The 21,594-nt window shown below is 33.7% G+C and overlaps 1 protein-coding gene across 26 annotated transcripts in view; it reads right to left on the bottom strand.

The window, feature by feature from the left end:
* The window catches only part of LOC129265175 (1-phosphatidylinositol 4,5-bisphosphate phosphodiesterase beta-1-like), a 92,687-nt gene that overhangs the window by 5,708 nt on the left and 65,385 nt on the right, over window positions 1-21,594 (bottom strand). For 14 of the 26 annotated variants that reach the window (XM_054903176.2, XM_054903181.2, XM_054903179.2 and 11 more), the window contains 17 exons: window positions 20,094-20,260; window positions 19,224-19,320; window positions 17,828-17,912; window positions 16,466-16,538; window positions 15,694-15,745; window positions 15,069-15,223; window positions 13,741-13,905; window positions 13,034-13,133; window positions 12,234-12,526; window positions 11,101-11,308; window positions 7,763-7,915; window positions 5,192-5,235; window positions 4,335-4,525; window positions 3,568-3,637; window positions 2,715-2,890; window positions 927-1,080; window positions 20-106 (listed from right to left, as the gene is read on the bottom strand). In XM_054903176.2, the coding sequence (XP_054759151.2) occupies window positions 20-106; window positions 927-1,080; window positions 2,715-2,890; window positions 3,568-3,637; window positions 4,335-4,525; window positions 5,192-5,235; window positions 7,763-7,915; window positions 11,101-11,308; window positions 12,234-12,526; window positions 13,034-13,133; window positions 13,741-13,905; window positions 15,069-15,223; window positions 15,694-15,745; window positions 16,466-16,538; window positions 17,828-17,912; window positions 19,224-19,320; window positions 20,094-20,260 (2,270 nt within the window). Of the gene's footprint in view, window positions 1-19; window positions 107-926; window positions 1,081-2,714; window positions 2,891-3,567; window positions 3,638-4,334; window positions 4,526-5,191; window positions 5,236-7,762; window positions 7,916-9,127; window positions 9,170-11,100; window positions 11,309-12,233; window positions 12,527-13,033; window positions 13,134-13,740; window positions 13,906-15,068; window positions 15,224-15,693; window positions 15,746-16,465; window positions 16,539-17,827; window positions 17,913-19,223; window positions 19,321-20,093; window positions 20,261-21,594 lie in introns of all 26 variants that reach the window. The other 12 variants (XM_054903182.2, XM_064101557.1, XM_064101555.1 and 9 more) reach the window with 1 other exon arrangement.

The following is a 21,594-nucleotide window of genomic DNA, read 5'->3' as shown; positions in this document are numbered from 1 at the left end:
TAGTAAATAAAAATCTTACAAAGTCTTCATCTTGTGACAGGTTTTGTTGAAGTTCTTTCATGCTTTCTTTGAGTTCTTTCTTCTTGTTCTCCTGTAGTTTAAACAACTGTGAAGAAAATATAGAGATAAAGTAAATACATCAACAACCAAAATGACAATGAATCCTGCCTTTTACCTAGGCTTTTCACAGGAACATCTTATTGTAGTAGGCAAGGTAAATTTGGCAAGCCATGCTAGTAATCTATGAAAATATATCACTATAAGCCACGAAGGTTTTCTAATGAATTTGTATGTTGGTAAGAAATTAAAAGATCATTAGCTTTGACAAAAAAATTGGCATTCTTTATTAAATATGTATTTCCATATATTCGTATTCATTGCCAATGACTTATAAATGAAATGCTATTTGTGTTATCAAGATTTTGAAGCTCTTTCGTTGAATAGAGGTAGTGCCTTTTTGTGATTTATTTAAAAGAACATTTTTGTTCAGAACCAAATATGCAAGAAGCATGAGACCGATTAGCTATTATATGGGCTGTACATGAATGGGGTTCGGCATCATTTCAAGTTCAGCTTTAGACCATTGGTTTGATGCAATTTGCTCCAGCGACAATTAATCTGCTGTAAATTTCACACACTAATTGAATGACGAACTTTAACCCTGGAGTTAATACTACACCCGACCCTAAACCTAACCCTAAACCTAGTATAAACCCTAATGCAACCCTAACCCAAACACTACATCTTAGACGAAATAAAGCCCAGTCCATTTGCCGCTGGAGCAAATGTCGTGTCACCAGACTATAATGGGTTGAATGAAACTAAATTTGCGATAGACTGAAAGGCTATTCAAAATTAAATACATCTAAATCCCCTCCTGTGATATGTCCAATATAAGAAACGTTATTATTGAAATAATAACTCACATGAGTTCTCTCAGTAACGGCTTGGTCGATGTGTTTCTTACGAGCTTCTCTCTTGAGTCTGCTTATCTCTTGTTTCTCTCTCTTCATCTTACCAATGCTCTTCATCTCTTCAATGTTCTTACTTCCTAACATCTTACGAAGCTCCTGCTCAACCCTAATAGTCAAGAAACAAATAATCACAGGGATATTGAATCAATATTGGGTTAACATTCCCATCTTCAGGATTGTGGAAAAGATGACAGAACATTTATTGTTTACTTACAGAATTGCTCAATGATATTTAGGAAGAAAATCATAATGAAAGCGTTAACTTCAAAGGATTGTAGTTCAAATGCCCTAATGTTAAAAATATGACACCCGGTCCCCACAAAAAAAGCTGAAACTATAAAATATTGTGTTTTAATCTTCAACATCCCTCTTCAATTACAAATAAATTTTACATTTACAAAAGCTTTTTTTTTTACATTTGGATTTAACTTTTTTATTCCCTTTCTTTTTTATTTTATTATTTTTTTGTCTTTTGAGGATCAATTGCAAGCATATTCTTAACAAGTGGAACGCCTCTGGCAGTCTCGCCTGCATTACGCGATTCAATATATGAGCAGTGCTGACTTTGAAAACAGCTATTAAATAAATATTCACAAAAGAATACCCATTGACCCAACATGACCATAGACCATGATCATGTGACCTGAAACTCAGGCAGGATCTTCAGTGATACACTATCACCCTTATATCCAAGTTTCATGAACTAGGTCCATATACTTTCTAAGTTATGAGGCAAATTCAACAAATACCCCCCAACACAGCCAAAGTTCATCGACCCTAAATGACCTTTGATTTTGGTCATGTGACCAGAAACAAGCACAAGATACTCAGGAATACATGGTTACTCTTATGTTTAAGTTTTATGAACTAGACCAATAAACTTTCAAAGTTATCATGGTAATTCAAAAAATACCCCCAACTTGGCCAAAGTTCATTGACCTTAAATGACCTTTGACCTTGATCATGTGACCTGAAATTCGCACAGGATGTTCAGTGATACTTGATTACTCTTATGTTTAAGTTTCATGAATCAGATCCATAAAATTTCAAAGTTATGATGGTAATTCAACAAATACCCCCAACTTGGCCAAAGTTCATTGACCTTAGTCATGTGACTTGAAACTCAAGCAGGATGTTCAGTAGTACTTGATTAACCTTATGTCGAATTTTCATGAACTAGGTCTATATATTTTCTATGTTATGATGACATTTCAAAAATTAACCTTAGGTCAAAGATTTTGATGATGATTCCCACACATGGTCTAAGTTCATTGACCCTAAATGACCTTTGACCTTGGTCATGTGACCTGAAACTCAGGCAGGATGTTCAGTAATACCTGGTTACCCTTATGTCTAAGTTTCATGAACTAGGTCCATATACTTTCTAAGTTATGATGACATTTCAAAACTTTAACCGTCGTTAAGATTTCAATGTTGACGACGCCGCCGCCGTCGCCGCCACCGCCGCCACCGCCGCCGTCGGAAAAGCGGCGCCTATAGTCTCGCTCGGCTATGCAGGCGAGACGAAAATCAAACACAACTCCAATCTTAACCAATCAGAAGCATGCCTCTATGATTGATTATTGGGAGTAAATATCAAAGGTTTTGTGGAACTGGCGACTGCAAGTCTGAGATGCGTGTCTATAATTAGATGCAACATTTTATTCCAAAATTCTAAATTACAATCAAATGCAAGTATTCCTGCAACAGGTCATTGGACCTAGAGTAGAGAAAGCTTACTTCTTATGTTGACCATCTAGTTTCTTGAGTTGTTTTTCATGAATAGATGCCATGAGATCCATCTGGAGCTCAAATAGCATCTCAGCATGCTCCACCTTCAGCTCCTTCTCCTCCAGGTAATGACGTCTATACAGGGCTGTCAATGAATCCTCATGACTAACTTGCTTCTTCAACATCTAAAGGGTAAGATAAGATATTTATTTCTTTCTGCACATATACATGTGTCTTACAAGTGTGATTTCACATTCTGCAAATACAAATCGATATAATTATAAACCATTGTTTTAGTAAAAAAGAAACAAAGCAAGTAATGAAAGTATTGAATAAGACAAGGAGAACCCCTGAAAACACAGGTTGTAAGGTTATGGTCTCCTTTGTGCCAAGTAAATGACTGAATACATGTAATATTTCTAAAACTAAAAACAAAACTAAAAACTGAAACTAAAAAAAAAAAATAAAAAAAACCTATAAACTAAAACTAAAGGAAGATAAGAGGTTAGTTCTATAACATATGTCATGTGATAAAATAGTGCCAAAAACTTTCTACTTTGAATGTAGATATACTGATGTGCCCCCCCCCCCCCCCCACCCTTTTGATCTCTGATGCTTTATGCTTTTCTTTTACTTTGGTCTTTGGTTTCGCACTATACTAAAAGTGAAAAAAAGGGCATATTCCCTAGCTAGTTGAGCACTGTAGTCCATGAACTCCTGTGATTACAAATTCATCATATTAATAAGATAAATAACAATACTGTATATACCTTACATGTACCATGCTTAAATATAACAGAGAGAGGCTCTATAAAAAAAAAGGAATGCAGAATAGAATGGAATCTTAGCATCACAGACTTGCCTCCTTATCTTGATCTTGCTCAAACAGTTCCATGCTGTCGGCATATTGTTTTTTGGCTTCTTCAGGTGATCTGCAATAATAACAAGAATATGAAAATAATATCTTATATAAACTGGGATATACCACTGAGAGGGTTCCATGACATTTGCTCCAGCGACAATTGCTCTGCTCTAAATTCCACACACTAATGGAATGGCCAACTTCAAACATGGATTTAACACTATACTCTACCCTAAACCTAACCATAACATAAAACCCTGTTTCAACCCTAACCCTATATCTTCGACGAAATTAAGCCCGCAGCAATTGCAGAAGGAGCAAATGTTGTGTCACCACTGAGAGAGATGAAAGGTACAAGAGACACTAAAAATATACTGCCAATACAATGCCATACTATGATGCTTGGATGATTATCATAGATAAATGAAATCATTTATATAAAACGATCATAATTATTGAGAAGCATAGGACATGGATATCATGAATGAAATAAAGAAAAATAGTTTAATTCCATGAGAAACATCATAAGTACTTTATCTACTATTCCTCCATGAAGAACTTTTTCAACACTTTAAACATTTAAATAATAAATACGAAAGACAAGGTCATTTGTGAAAGAAAAAAAGGTTATCATTAAATAAAGATGGAGATAATGTTATACTACTTATGTAGAGGAAATTAAGAAATTAAAAATGATGTCTGAAAAGATTACAACAAAGATGGAAACCAGTAAAAGATGAATGGATAACAAAGTAGATTAAACTTACGTGGTCTTTAGAAGTTTCTTCTCCATTGATGCAAGTTTCTTCTCCTTATTCCTCTTAGCTTTCTCTTGAGAAGCTGTGAATTTATTGATGTCTTTATTCTGTGTCTTCTTCAGTTTACTTTGCTTCTTCTCCTGTTTCTTTACTAGCTTATGATGTTCATTGTCCAGTCGTGTCTTCACTTTGATATATTTCTATAAGAACACACCAAAGAATTAAGAACAAAATATTCATTAGTAGTAAATCTCATAATAGAGATAATTGATTGGAACTTCTGCACCAAGTCATAGGCCTGTCTTTTGCACAGGAATACAATTAAAAGAACATATTTTCATTACAAACAAAACTCACATTCATCAATGACAGAATAATAGGGGATAACAGGGAGGCTGCTCTGAAAGATGCAGTTCACAGCAGACGTTTGATGAGGTGCATAACAATGATGTATTAGGAAATAGGTTATCATGTACAGATATACCTGTTACCCAGTATTGTTAATCTAAAAATAGAGAAAGGAAATATCAACTTCGACAGCTGCTACAAAATAATGTGGTTACAATTTATTACATAGTGCATTAAACCACTTCCCCCTTCTGTCAGAAGGCACCCCCCCCCCTTCGACCTGTTGTAGAAAGTTAAAATTTGCTAAAATAAAAACTCTCTTCACATATACCTGGGACATTTCACAAAGAGTTGTGTGAAGTATTGCATCTTGGTTTTTTAACATTGGGTTCTGATTTAACTCTTGGCAAAACCACCCACAAGCATATAATGATAGCAAGAGGAAGGTTGGTGGTGGTGGGGGTGGTGGTGGTGGGGGGGGGGTAGTGGATGGGGGTTCATTTACTGTTCAATCTTACCTTCTCTTCTTTAATCTCATCAATGGTAGCAGCAACTATCTCTTCTGTATATATCATAGGAGGAAATGAAGAGAGAAGTCACCATTAATGTCACATACTTGGAGATCTACACAAAGTTTTAAAATTCCTCAATTAAAGAAATTATATCACATTATTAGTACATAATCTAACCAAATTTATAGGTAAGTTTCATTCATTTTGAAAACTTATATATACTTACTTTGATTACAATTTATAGACAAATTTTCATAAACATACACTGTACTGTACATTACTGTTTATACTTGAATTGTAAAACTTGATGTAGTACACCTTACTCTTAAATGATCTTATTTATTAATAATTTCCATTTAATGGATTTTCATAGATGATATCTATAATTCTATATAAAAAAGCAGACCTATACCAGCTCACTTCAGATATATTGGCCAATCAGATTTTTTTTTTACAGTTCTATTGACTGATTGCAAACTTCTATTTGCATGGGGTTCCAACATGGATCCAGTTAAGATTGCACATTTCAAATCCCCTTCTCATATATGTATAATAAATTACTTTCTTTATAAATTGAGATTGACACATTTAAATATATATTTTTTAATTGATATCTTACCAAGCGAAGTGAGAGGTGTGATGAAGAAGTAAACAATGTTTAATATTTCCATAAATCTAATTTCTATGGTGCATTTCAACTTTAATACATGCAAATCATAGCACTAATTGCACTGATGAACATATGCTACGCAGGAGAAAACTAAATGAACTAGAAATAAAACTAAATAGTGGAGAAATATTTAGACTACAATGTAATGGACAACTAGTATCACTGGAATCAGCATTTTTTTCCTAAAACATCTAGAAGGAATCTATCAAATGAAAATTAAGAATATAATGAGAGAATCATATGAAGTCAGTTCATAATTATTTGTAAGACAAAGAAGTATTGGTACATGTACTTAAATTGAAAAAAAATGTCATAAGGATATTATCAATGTGCATAGAATATGAAATGCTTGATCATTGATTGATCATTGATTGATCATTGATTGATCATTGATTGATCATTGATTGATCATTGATTGATCATTGATTGATCATTGATTGATCATTGATTGATCATTGATTGATCATTGATTGATCATTGATTGATCATTGATTGATCATTGATTGATCATTGATTGATCATTGATTGATCATTGATTGATCATTGATTGATCATTGATTGATCATTGATTGATCATTGATTGATCATTGATTGATCATTGATTGATCATTGATTGATCATTGATTGATCATCTATAGATAAAAGATCTAAGTCTCATCAGAAACATACACCAGAACAAGACTGAAATTAGACCAAGTTTGGGCTAAATTATGTGTTTAAAAATAAAAAATATATAGATATAGCTACTGCATAGTTGGTACAACATAAAAAAAAAATTTGCTGGGGGGGGAGGACTGGAAAACAAAAATTGAAATTAAGGGAGCGAAGCGACCGAGCTTGTCATTGGTGTATTTTTGCATTCTGTAAAGTGAAATTGAAGGATTTGGTGCATACTTTGGGGGAATTTTGTGACAATTATTTTTTTTCTTCAACATTCCAGGGAAGGGGGGAGGCAATTACCCCCCCTGCATACGGCAATGTACAACGTGCATGTTTATAAGAATGAGAATTTTACAAAATTTCCATACCTAAGGGAAAAAATACTATACTTTAGCAATTACTTACTGAAAACATATTCTTGTGTCATAGTTTACATTGCTAGAATGATATTGGTTATGTATGTTAAGTAAACTACAAACATTACAGCATGTTATAAATTGGCTTTGAATGAAATTTAAGAGAGCATGGCATGCAATAAGCTTCTAAGTGTGGAAATAAAAGTAAGCACTTTGCAAGCATTTCAGACTCTTTTTCATGCTATTATTTCAGACTAATGCAGAAAATACATAAGTATAAAGTGCATAAGAATTTTTTTTCATTACATGAAAGAAAAAGTGAATTTCAAGTCAAACATGCATAGTGAGTGAAAGTAAAGATGGAATTAGTTTTAAAATGTTCTAGAAAATAATGAAAAGAAACTTAATGAAAGGGAGGTTACAACACACTCAACATAGAGACAGCTCAAGAGGAAGTCACAGCAATGCAATCAAAACACATTGAAATAAATTGCCAAATATAGTATTTTTTTTCTCTCATAGAAACACAAATTTTAACTTCTGAGTTACACAATCACAGATTATAAGTTTGGACATTATTTTTAGCATTATTGGGTGTAAAATATTACTTTAAAAAATGTTGTTTTTCAATGAATGATTGTTAAAAGGTGGTTGTCTGTAATCTTTTATTTCCAAAGTGAAGACTGATACCAAACATTCCAAGAATACTCAAAGATGAAGAGGTGTAAATACAAATACTTTGGGGAGAACAAGAACACACACAAACATTCCATTACAATATCAATTGTGAAGATAAGGTAGATTGTGACAAGTCATTAACATCAAAGAATGTGTGTGTGGGAACCAGAAATAACACGAAATAGTGCATAACCATGGCAACGTGATGCAGACCTTGTGGGACCAAATTTGGAGTACTTCGACTTCGGATGCTTTGGTTGTGAAATCCTGAGAAGGCATTAGCCTCAAATTGTGATGCTCCCATGGAAACGGATCTTAGCAAGCCTCCGCTACTGGTAGTACTTCCCGTGCTGTCTTTTGCTGTGACTGTTGTTTACATTTCATATAAGGGAGAGGGCAATGATGGATGAATATGGGATAAATGTAGGAAAAATAAAACCAAATCAATATTAAAATCAAATCAGTGAACAAAAAATAATGAATATAAAGGAGAATAATTGGACAATATGGTAATGATCGATGAGAAAAAAATATGTGGTTTCTGATGCCATTTTAATAGTGAAACAAAATGGATTCATGGGCAGTAAATAAGACATTTTTGTAACTCATGGGAAATCAATTTATATGAGGGAAATAATAATCACAAGTTGGCCCTTGCGCTCTATTTAATGCAGTGTTTTAGTGTGGCCCAAATGTGCATGTTGAAAGAAGCCATAGAGCTTTCAATGTTAGGCAAGAAAAAAAAAAGATTGATGTTACCCTCCCAACCCAAGTAAAATCTGCTATTTTTATTTTTCATTAAATTTTGAACAATAGTGAAAAAGAATCTCCACTTTATGCGTAGTATCATGTGCACACATAGCTCTTTAACATTGTTGTGTCATTGCAAGAACGCCTTTAGCAAAACTTTTTTGCGCAAGGCATCCGTGCTGCTAAGGGTGTTTTTGCGCCGACACAACGACATGTGAGGAGTTGCTGTTGAATGCACAAGAAAAAAACAAATCCACAGGCTTTCATATTATTCAAACAAAAATCAAATCTGACTGACCAAAAATTATTTTCTTTTTCTCTGTTAGACAAACATTTTTTTTGGGCTTGGCCTTAAGTGATTTCGGTACAGCAGATTGTGTAAAATGTTAAAATTATCTGCGCATAGAAGTCAGCAAAGACATGGAAGAACCTCAGTGTGTTTTAACTTCTAATCTCCAGTAAAGGATGGCAATTGTTATGCAGCAGAAAACTTGACTCAAGTTTTTAGAATAGGACTTTATTTGATTTATTCTAACTGCTTCAACACAAAACAATAAAGGGAAACAAAAGGAACCGCCACCATCTGAAAACATTCCTGATGACAAACCCTTTCCCCTCCGACTCACTTCAAACATAATTGGATGATTTTCAGACACCTTAGTATCTGAACAATCTACCCTGACCCCAAATAATTACACTACAAAATAAAATAATGATACTAATAATAAGAATGAGTTATGGTTATATGTTTTTTGATTTTCTGAGCAAGACAAAGTAAAGGCAATACAATTGCGCTTTGTAATTGGTTAACATAGGACTAAAACTTACCGTCCGGTTCCAATTGGCTCATTAAGATCTGAAGTTGAGTTTCTAATTTATTGTATAGTAGACAGTAAAATTGACATTCAATGTTACAGACTTCCCTTCTTTTGCTTGAAGAAAATTTATTGAATACCAATAATCTTATTAAGTCTAATCAAATTACTCTCATGAAATGGTAAAAAAACAATCTATATACATGTACAAACTACAAATGAAAGATTGGGCATGAATTTAATAAGTACCTGTTGATTCATAGACTCATTGTTTCAATAAAGTTTAGTGGATATCAAAATCCGGGTTTAGTTTTAAACATGCAAAGATGAAGCTAACTCATTCAATAAAGTACTTCAACTAGCAAAATATCAAGATATCTAAGGTATATCTTAACATGTATCTGTTCTTTCTAAGATAAAATGAATTTCTCTAAATGTCACTAACACATCTAAACAATTACATTACCTTACATTCATTGAAAAAAAAAGACTCTTTAATCTTTCTATCTACATATTCTTCCAAGCAAGCAAGGGGTCATGAATTATGACTATATTACTAAGGCCAGGGAAGGGGACTTTTCTATTTTCATTTTTACATTGTCTGTTTTGTATGCAAAACATCACAAAAAAGAGAGCAGGTGAAGAGAGAGAGAGAGAGAGAGAGGAATCATTTAATAATCCACTTTTTGATCCTGACACTATTATGTTGACTATTTCACACAAAGCTATGATCATGGCTAGATGGCTTATCAGAGAATATCTCTACATATTTTAACAAGAATGAAATATGTGTGGGGTAGTGACTGGTGTTATTTCACCAAAACAGAGTATTAATTAAAAGAGTATATAACAAAGCATGCAAACACTCTTGTTTCTCTTCCTTAGATTAGTAGGAGCTTTTTACACACAAAAAAATGCAATGCAAGCAAACAATATTTTGGGAAAAGAAGTAGATTACGAGATATATGGTAGAACTTTAATTTCAAATATGCCTTACTTTCAATGCCATTCTTGCCATCAATGAATTTTGATCTCAATTCCAGCTTTATCCTTGAATTTGATTACCCTTTTGATTATCTTTTGATTATTTGCATACCACCTAAACCCATACAAAACAGACCTTTCTTTTGTTTTTTGTATCTACATTATTTTCTTAATATGAATTTTAAGAAATTGCATTTAGTGGCATTAAAAAAATTGAAGCTTGGAATAAAAAGTCTATAAACGATATTCAATTTTTTCCGGTCTATGGATAATTCTCATACCAGGTATTATATTCTCTGTATCAATTTATCATTCCTTAATCCAATATTATTAAAATATCATACTATTATTCTTGAGTAAAACTTCTGTGAAAAAGCAGATGCCAAATACCAATTCTCTGTGAATTGTATGTAGGGTTGATTTTTTTAATGACCGAGTGTATTCACTTGAATGTGTAATGAAGAGTACAAATCAGCTTTACAATGAATCATTATAAAGCTTTGTGTTATTCATCAAAGGTGATAGGATCCTACACAAAAATCATATGAAGTCCAAGACCTACTTTCATAAAATTGTTTATCAGTTATGAGATCCTGATATTGATTCCTTTAATTGACTGAGACAAATAAGTCATGACAAAATATTATTGATAACAGGTTTAATGAAAAATGACCCAGAATTTATGTTTTTGCCTCAAAATTAGAATCCCTATAAAATGCACCTTGATCTTTGTGACTATGGAGATGTTTCAAGAAAGTTAGCAATCAATTGCAAAAATAAAATTAAAAATTACAATCAATATATGTTGATCACTTTTTAATTGTACATGTCAAATTAAATAACTTTTTAATGCGAGAAACAGACTATTCATTAATTGCAACATTTACAATTGCTTTTGAGACCCAAACTGATAGCAAATTTCTGGCAAAAGCCCCCTGACTGTTCTTTTCATGCACTTCAAGATTCTGTTTCAACCTCTCTACTCCTTCACTATCAACTTACCTGATTGTCTAGATGGCCTAGAGGTTTTCTTCATTGTCGGTGGTAACGCTTCAATACTATCTCTCTTCTCCAACTCAAGCCTAGCCTCTTCCAATGGTTTATTGCTTACTTTCCTCTCGGTCGGTAGCACAGCGGCCTCTACTGGTGGTTTAGTCTCCTGTTCTGGGGTACTAGCTGTATCACCCGCTGTCTCTGCTTTCTGAGGCTCCTACAAATACAAATTAAACAAAATCATCATACAGAATTCACTCTCAATTCATGTAAAATGCTAGAGTCATACCAATCAAACCGACTGTAGACCAACCGATGGTATATGTATGTACAGTATATGTTATTGGTAATAACATATTGGCTTTAGTCAGTCTGGAATCGGAGTGACTGGACAATAATTGAAATGAATGCACTTCTTATGAGGGAAAGAGACACATCACATCTCCAATATTAAGTACCTGCTGACCTATTCCTCTCAAATCTGTAAAGAATATCCACAAAAGAAAAGTCCTTTCCTCTTTTCCTCAACAACATTTATCAATTTCCCTTGGTTAAGTGAAGAAACATAATATTAAAATAATGTTCCTTGCCTATGAGAGTATGGGCCATTGTGGTTACCCTTTTTTCCACAATTTTAGCAAAGATGCATTTGGTACAGTGTCACAAGCACCACCTGCAATGTACAGATCAGTTCTTACATGTATATCATAATCAAATTTCAGGCCAAGTTAACAATGACAAAAGCTGCAAATATATATGACAAAAGGCAGTGGTTTCAATTGAAGAATAAATGTCATACATTTAGTTTCTGAAATTTCTATTCCTAGTCATATTTTCAAATTTCATGAGCCATTTCCTAGTCCTAGCTTCATTATTCTATTATCATCAGGCGATAAAGACTCTTGCTGTGACACAATACTTAATGAGTAAATGTAAATTTCAATATTTTTCCAGTAAATTTGTAGAAATAAAATGGAAAAGGGCACAAAACTTTACAAGGCAAATAAGGAAGGCACTGGGACTGTAGGGTATCAAATGCCATAGTGGCATTGGATTCATTTTAGCCTTGTTTCTTTTAAGACATAACAAGTTGAGTTTTGACATGCATTTCAGTATTACACCATAATGCAGATGTGTCTTACCAGTTTGGAGGTACTAGCTGAATCATCAGGACTCTCCTCAGCCGCTGCTGCAGCAGCAGCAGCATCTTTAGATTCCTCCATCAACTTCACCTCTTCCATGAGTTTAGACAGAGCTTCTGTTCTCATCTTGATCTGTTCTTCTAGTTGATTCTGATGCTGGATTGGATTCACCAAGGCATCAGCAAAGTTTGCCAGACCAACAGGTACATAGTCTTTGACTTTGATGTGGACGAATATTGATGGCATGAGAAGAGGCTGGTAAAGCTCGTTGCGGAGGGGAATGTGACGATACCCTGTGATGAGGGATATAAAGAACAGGACACATTAATGGCATAAGGAGAGGGCATGGGAGCAATAGGGAACATGATGATCAGGCAGCTTGAACAAAACGGGTTCTTCAACACATCTAATTGAAGAACCCAGGAGTGGTTTTCAAATTGGGTTCAGCCTCTTTGGAGTGATATATGACCAACAGGCATGAAGTCTTTAACCTGCCGAGAGACAAAGAATTATGGTTAAGAGGAATGGGGGGTAGAGCTTGTTGCTGGGTAAGCTGTGAAAATTACTCATGAGAAGGGATACATGGCATAAGTAGAAGTCGAAGCTCGTAGCAGACAGGTTAGTAGAATATGTTCTTACAAAAGGAGGCGTAATTGATAACCTCCTTGAGGGATACAAAGAGGGGTAAAAGGGTAAATGATAATGGCAAATTAGAAGCCATATATGTTTGTAACAAACAGGTTAGCAGGGGTTTTGATGATAACCTGAAAATTCAAATTTTCAACAAATAATTGACTAACCTGGTCTGAGTGATTCCACTGGTAGAATACGATGTCCAATCTGTTTGTTATTATCATCATATGCAGTAATTCTTAACATGGCTAGTTTAGGCATGATCACCTAAAAGATAAAATGAAAAGACGGAAGCTTATTATCAATGACCAAACAAAATACACAATAAATCATACATAATGTAAATAGAGCACTTTCTAAAGAATATTTTTATATACATGTAGTTTACATGTATCTACTGTTTAAAACTGTTCTCTGAGTGAATTTGAAAGAGTATAGTGCACAAATAAGCCTTTTCAAATCCAAATTCCACTTCTGCTTAATCAACTTGTTATCACTCTATCCATTTCAATGAAGCCTATGATCAAATGGCTTGAGTTCTACAAAAAATAAATACAAAGCATTCCATGGAAATCAAACAATAGTGAGAATGTATCAATAATCTATATCTTGGTTTGTTCTGCGATGGATCTAGTCATCCCATATCCCACCAGTAGTCATTTATTGATAGCCTTTCAAGACAGCCTAATGCAAGGCTAGCAGGAGACACTTTTCTTTTCACTCATCCCATAGGCTTCTTTCTTTTCAACTGTACCTTGAGAACCATGTTTCAGGATGGATACAATTACTCACTTAAATATTTGGGAAATCTTTTTATGAATTTCTGAGATTTCAATGGCCTCCAAGAGGAGATTTAAAAATGTAAAATTGTTACCTTGGGAAATACGAATCCATCATCTTCATACTGTGGATTAATACCAGTACTGCTGATAGTCTTTGTCTTATACCTCTTTCTAACTGTGTCTGCTGGTAGACCAAACATATCCACTTCAATGTATGTCCCAACCTTCCTATCACTCAAAAACTGAGCAGATAATACCTGTAATAGCAAATATACAAACGATACACATGATGGAACATGTATTGTGATAACATCTCTTATAAAATACACTTAAATGGGCCTCACGGGGGCTCTTAATTTCGTTGTGCAACAAGGGCAAAGGAGAAATACATGACTGAACTTTTCATATGACATTTTTAGCGCATAAAAATCCAAAGCGCAAGAATGATGTGCTCTGTATTATCAACCAGGATAAAGGTTGCAAAGACTATATGCTGCACACAGATAAGGAATGTAATTTATTCTTTTTTGCTATGCTACATAATTATATAGAGAGCGCAAAATGCTGCTGCCCAAATTATCAGTAAAACTTCTAAAAGAACTTCACTAGTTGCCCGTGGTGGAGAGAATAAAATTCAAGAATCTGTTGCTTACATGGAAAAGTGATAATGGATGTGCTCCTCATTATTTCAACAAATTTATCTCAGAATATGTACCCTCTAGAAATCTAAGATCTTCAAGAACCAACAACTCATAGAGTCAAATACTCATTTGGTGAAAAAGCTTTTGTTCATAGTGCTCCAATTTTGTGGAATGCACTCTCTTCAACAATATGCAATGCTAAGTCTATAGAGTCATTCAAAGCTAACCTTAAGACATATCTATTCTCATCATATTTCAAATACTACCCCTCCCCCTTCTCTATAATAATTTCCTCTGCACCTCTCAATAAGAAACCAGATAGAAGGCGCACTGTAAATGCTATGTATTATTATTATCATAAGGTTATTCCTGGCCTTGCTGAATGACTGCAGTTCTTACAAATCATCTGGCTTTGGCTTTTTGTAGCATTTAATTCTGCCATATATTCATATTATTGACCAACAATATGAATGAATATATGGCAGAGATCAAATATCTCTGACACAGGTTTAAATTTGGGGTGCTAGTAGTTTTGCAGGCATCTCAGGTATTACAATGGATTTCACAATCACTCAGCAAGCCTTGTGCCATTGTAAATACTCTTAAGTGAACTACATTGACACTTACAACTGTGAATTGTGTACCTGTAGTATCATCTGCTGCACTAACTTTGAAAGTTTGATGAAATTAACATAGAAATAGGAGTGTTCATAACAAAGAATGATGAACAAACTTCTATAATTGCCAGTGTATATTGTGCACAGTTTGAACGTATTTACCTTGACCTCTACAGTAGCAGCGACAATACCATCCATAGTTGACTCGGCAAAGGGATCAAAATGTCTGTCTTTTCTTCGCATGAAATCTGGTTTGAGGATATACCCTGTCCTTCCATTAAGATTGAATAGACCTAGATTCAGTTGCATTGGTAGATCTGTGTGGTCAGAGATGATCAGAGATATTTAAAAAAAAATAGAACTTTATGCCTTGAAACAATCAGAGGTGTATCAATAGGGGAGCGTTTCATAAAAGGACTTGTCAGATGTTTTATCCAACTAGTCCCATTTTATCCCACAGTTACCATAGAAACAGTGCCTCTCAGCCAATCAAAATCAATGAAAGTTGTCAGACACTTTTGAGAGTACAGGTGATAGGGCAATGCTATAGGGGGTCAATACTGATTGAATCTACATATATATTTGAACTGAGAAAAAAGACAAATGAACTACATACAAACAAGGTGTTTTTATGATTTAGAATGGGATATAAAGTTTGAAATTAACATGATTCTACTAACCAAAATAATGTGAATGAAAAATGTGAGAAATGTAATACATGTAGTAAAAATTCAAAAGATATTTGATAAAACATTACATAGAATCAGATGAAAGGGAAGCTACTTACCAAGATTTTGGTAGTTGAGAGCTACAAGCTGGCAACCCACATTCCAAAAGATCTAGGAAAGAAAAAAATATATAATTAACATGATACATTAATAATGCAGAAAACCAAATGATTTTTTTAAATATACTTAAAATCACTTAGATATAATTTTCCATGCTATTAGGATAAAATGAACACTCATAGCAAACAAATCAATATTTACTTCAAAATTAGTATGTTATTTCTTTTCTTTTATGTGAGAACACAGCATGCATCTAAATTGCCTAGAAATAGGACACATTTTTTAATATCTTAACATCCACTTTATTTCTGTAAAAAAAAAAAGGATTACAGATCTGAAAACATAAAAAAGCATTGAACTCATGAGAAATCATTTTCCTTTTGTTATACATGTAGCAGTACAATACATACATGTATACCAATCAGGGGAAAAGGGTAAACAACTTGAAGGATTGAAGGTTTATTGTTGTTTTTATCCCTTGAGAGCAATTAGAGTAGTCATTATTGGGCAAAAATCCACAATAAACAACCAAGTACTCAATACAAAAGATTCACACGATATTAATAATCTTTTATATATAAACTGAATTTCCATGAGCAATAAAATTTCCTAAACATTGTGCAATTTGCTTGTTAAAGAAATGATTCATAAACATATTGTATCTTGAGCTTTTATTATTGGAACAAGTTTTATAAGGTTCAGGTTGATCAAGCTGGAAAATAGACAATTACCCTTATGGTATTCTTATTATTAATGTTGATTATCTTTTACCTGAGGCATGAAGTTACTTGAGTCTACTCTTGTTCCTTTAGGGTATATCCGAGACAATTGCCTCCTGTTGTAGCTGAAGAGTAGACCAGTCAAGGAAAATATATTGTAATAATAATGGCATTCATTTATTGAAATCTTTACAACAAAATCAATATTATTTAAATAGCCTGTCAGAATTTAAAAATGCAATTTACTCTTCTTAAATATTGGGTAGTATCTGAGGGAAATGCATTTTGTAAAATATGGTAGAAGAGAGAGAGAGAGAGAGGAGAGCACACGGGTGATAGAGGAAGAGAATTGATCTTTTTTTAATAAAAAAAACCCTTGACTTCCTGTCACAGAACTGTCCTTTATATTTTACTTCCCCACACAAGAAATAAAGGATACCTGGTGGGTGTTTCATACAGCTGTTTATAAAGTTACGCACGACTGGAACAAGATCTTAGGTCCTAACTCAATTACATAGGGAGATCACTTGACATGAGAAAGGGTTACCAGTTGTGCGTAAAGTCATTCGTAGCTTACGAACAGCTTTATGAAACACCCACCTGCATACACTTAGAATTACTTATCCTTGTTATAATTATTATCATTAATTATAACACTGTAATTTGAGAAATAGTCATCAGGGAGAAGGACGGAAGGGACTAAAAAGAAATTCCAATTCCATGGGCTATTCATCAGGTCAGGGGTGTTATTATGATAATGCTTTGGTTAGGCCTTCAACCCACCTCCCCCACCCCCGCCCCACACACACCAATCAAGCCTCTCAAACAAAAACATCACATATCTCTATTTCAAAATGATTTTCTTATTGTAGCTACATGTATAAATCTATTTATCACACATAGCTATTTTTTCTCTCGCTCTTACTGTTAAAAAAAAACAGAAAAAGTGAAGAAAAGAGTCAATGACCAGCAGAAGAATTATGATGACATTTTCAAAATGATAAATGGTGAGTTTTATGGTTGGAAGAAAAATCTCTATAGGATTCCATAGAAAATCCATTTGTTTTAATACAAAAGGATGCCAATTAAAAGACAAAAACAGCAGAAAATTTGTAATAAACATGCTGCCTTCTTGACAGACAATGAGTGGACTGACAAGAAATATCATGGTTAACTCTGAATAATGAAACAGGAAATCTCTCCATCAAAAAAGGGAAAAAACCCTTGACTGATGATAAGACAGAGAGGGGGGAATCAAGAAAGAATACAGTAATATTTCATTCTCATTTAATCATCCATTCATGTACATGCAAGATAAAACAAGTAACAAAATCTTATAACAAGAAGTGATATACAGGTACATGTACTCATTTAACTGTTGATATGTTTTTCTTTTCTTATTTGTTAAGGATACTTGACGAATTCAACAGGATTTTCCTTGACTCTGTTCATGGCTGAGGTTTCTACAAAAGATGAGATTTCATAGCTGTGGTTCTTCTCTGCGAAAGATAAGAATGAGATGTGCATGATCTTCATATTGAAAATACAGCTAAGTCACTCTCTTTAGAAAACAAAAATATATCCGTTTAGGAGGAATTCAACTTTAAAGAGTTAAATAACACATGTTTTACAAAGTATAATCTTAAAAATGACTAAGACCTACATGATGATTCAACTAAAGAAAGATCCAATAATGTAGATTTAATATTACTACCTTTACATCTGGGAAATTTTTATAAAACCATCACAATGTGCACTTTCATAGGGCGTTTCACTTTCAGGTGTTTCATAAAGATGTATATATGACTAAAATTCATGTTAAAAAACCAAAGCACTTGTTTCTAAACCAACACAGTCATGCACTTTACCATACACAACTAGGTATTTAAGAGTATTGTTTATTTTGACTTCAACCTTTTTGATATACAACCTTGCTTGTTACAGAAAATTTGCAATTGATTGCCAATCTGATTTCCTGAAACAAAAATAAAAAGCAGTTGCTTAAAATATCAATCAGTCACTGGGAAAGTGGCAATAAAATTTTGCAATTAACTGCAAATAAGTTCTTGCAATACCACCTTCGAGAAACAGGCTTATGCTTATCAAAATTTAACCCTAACCAGACCAGGGTTTATATGACCGGGGGGGGGGGGGAAGGGATCTCGGCCGCCGATTGCGCAAACACCGTGAAATTGGCATGATAATAGTGTTGGATGTAATCTACAAGGCTGTATGGCTAATTTTTCTGAAATGATATCATCAGATTTTTACATATGATTTAAGCATAAATCACACTTTTTGCTCTAATTCACTATAAAAAGATCATAGAGTGCTATTTTTGGGTGAAAATATCCTTTATACAGAACCGTTATTAAAAATTACAAAATCCTGGTTTAAAAATGAATTTCTTTGTTTTTTGCCAAATTTATAGCAGAAACTTTTTAAAGCATAGTTATGCTATTAAATCAATTAATTTCAGCTGATGAAAGTAAAAATAATCATCTTTATGAATTAAGGTGTGAAAATGCAATTTACATTGACTTTGTACACAAAATCACGATTTGGGGCAATTTCGGGTCTGACATGCAATTATGTAACGTTGCGTGATTTTCGAACTGCATACCCGGGCATCGTGAATTTGGTGTCAAAAGATGTGGAAGATGACAAAGTGGAAATTCGGAGATGCATCCGAAAAATTACGCTTAGGGGAATGGTCGCGGAAAATGTAAAGGGGATCCCCCCCCCTGCAGCTTTAGGGTTAAAAGTATGTTTTTTTTTTAATTAAACACTTAACAGAATTGTAGACTTACTTTCTGACCCTTCAAAATGAGAGAAATGGACAGGCTGGATGTAATTGACCAAGGCTGACATCTCAGCTCCAGCCTCTGCTTCTTGACCAGCTGTACCCTGTTCATTGATAAAAAATATTCACTGGATGGTCAAAACAGGTAATCATTCGCTGGATGGTCAAAACAGGTCATCATTCACTGGATGGTCAAAACAGGTAACCATTTACTGGATGGTCAAAACAGGTAATCATTCACTGGATAGTCAAACAGGTAATCATTCACTGGATGGTCAAAACAGGTCATCATTCACTGGATGGTCAAAACAGGTTATCATTCACTGGATGGTCAAAACAGGTAACCATTTACTGGATAGTCAAAACAGGTCACCATTCACTGGTTGGTCAAAACAGGTCATCATTCACTGGATAGTCAAAACATGTCATCATTCACTGGATAGTCAAAACATGTCATCATTCACTGGATAGTCAAAACATGTCATCATTCACTGAATAGTCAAATCATGTCATCATTCACTGGATAGTCAAAACAGGTAATCATTCACTGGATAGTCAAAACAGGTAATCATTCACTGGATAGTCAAAATAAGTAATCATTCACTGGATGGTCAAAAAGGTTATCACTCAAGATCTGAATAATATCTATAATACAATGAGTAGTGATTGATCCATATCAACAGTCCCAATGAGTAAAAAGAAAGATTGCACGTTAACAATTGCAAATTACTTAAAAATTATAAATAGACAATGGATAATCATTCATCTGAGAACAGAGTATGATATCAAGAACAATTTGTGTGGTATTTCTTCATTCCTGGATGAATAGGAGACACTCTTTGAGTAAATGCAACAAACGAGTGCCTAATATACTAACCCTATCTTTCTTTTCTTGCATCTTCTTAAGTGCTTCTTCCTTACTGAGAGCTTCTTCATCATCACTATCCTCACTCTCTTCATCATCATCTTCTTGGACATCTGTAAGCTTAGAATCATTGCCAGCATCTCCATTTTCTCCGTTCATTTCAACCTCTCCACTTTTCTCTGTAAGAACAATAATAGAATGCTGAAATATTATACAAATAATAAAGTGATTTTCAAAACACCTGACTGATCTAAAACAGCCTGCTGTTTTAGTAATTCTGCATACAAATAATTTCATGATTTTCAAATACAAGAGCAGTGTTTCAAATAGCTGTTTTAAGTTATGCATGATTTTATGCACAATTAATAATCTTGATGTTATCAACAATCATCTAAATGTTAAGTATTTTTTGTTTATTTGTCAAAATTTGAATAGGGGTATTCACTCCCATAAAGTTAAACAAGCTCATATACCACATGAAGTCACCTGCCATGCTTCAATACACCCTCATATCCAAACATTATTTCACCCAATAGTTAAGATATATTTGGTCTTGGCAGCCAAGCAAGCATATTTAAAATGGCTTTGTGTTAGAATGGACTCACTAACTTTGCACACAAGAAAACACACACATAAAGAAAATTATATAATTAGGATTTAATGATATGATCAATCGATGACCACAGAATCATCTCGTGAAACCACTCTATATTCGGTTCTATCTGAATCACTAGGGAAAATAATACCCAACAGTATTTATTATGGAAAAAATGATACAGGGAAAGGGAACCAAAAAAAATGAAAAGGTATTCGAACAGATGATGAAAGATGACGAGAGACATTTTAAAACTGATTTCTATCTACAAGGGGTATTTATTGATTTAACAGTGATATCTCAAATGGTCAATTCAATGCAGTTTTCAAGACTGAAGTTTTGTTTGTCTATATTGAAATTTTAGAGTGACTAAAGCGCAGCTCAGCTTTTCATACAGATTTTAAATCACCAGTTGAAAATAAAAGACACATGGACATACACATTCATGAAACAAAATTTTGGTAGCAAATAAATCACAAATGTCACAAATTCCCGTAAAGCAATGCAGAATATACAGACATCTAATACTTACCTTTATCATATTGTGTCCATATTTATCAGAAAATAATGATTATTCATATGAAGGACTCCTATACATTCATATTTACGACTATGAAGCAGTAAGTATATAAACAATAAGTATATAAACAAAAAATGTTAATGTACCCAACCACAAATGAATATAAACAAAAGGCCAATACAAGCAAACAAGTAATTCATGTCATTAAACAAAATGATATGACTGCCATGAATACAATAACATGTTATTCACCCACTGAATTACCAAAATGGACTGAAAAAGCTGGAATCAAATGAATACATTGACTGTACAAAGTTACAAACATGTCATATGCAGCAATATAATGATTCCTATGACCCCAATTTTGTAATGATTAGAAACTGCAGATAACAATTAGC

The sequence above is a fragment of the Lytechinus pictus genome, chromosome 7 (genome assembly GCF_037042905.1).
Source record: "Lytechinus pictus isolate F3 Inbred chromosome 7, Lp3.0, whole genome shotgun sequence".
Lineage (NCBI taxonomy): Eukaryota > Metazoa > Echinodermata > Echinoidea > Temnopleuroida > Toxopneustidae > Lytechinus > Lytechinus pictus.
Note: the sequence above shows the minus strand (reverse complement) of the source record. Positions and strands in the feature narration are given on the sequence as shown.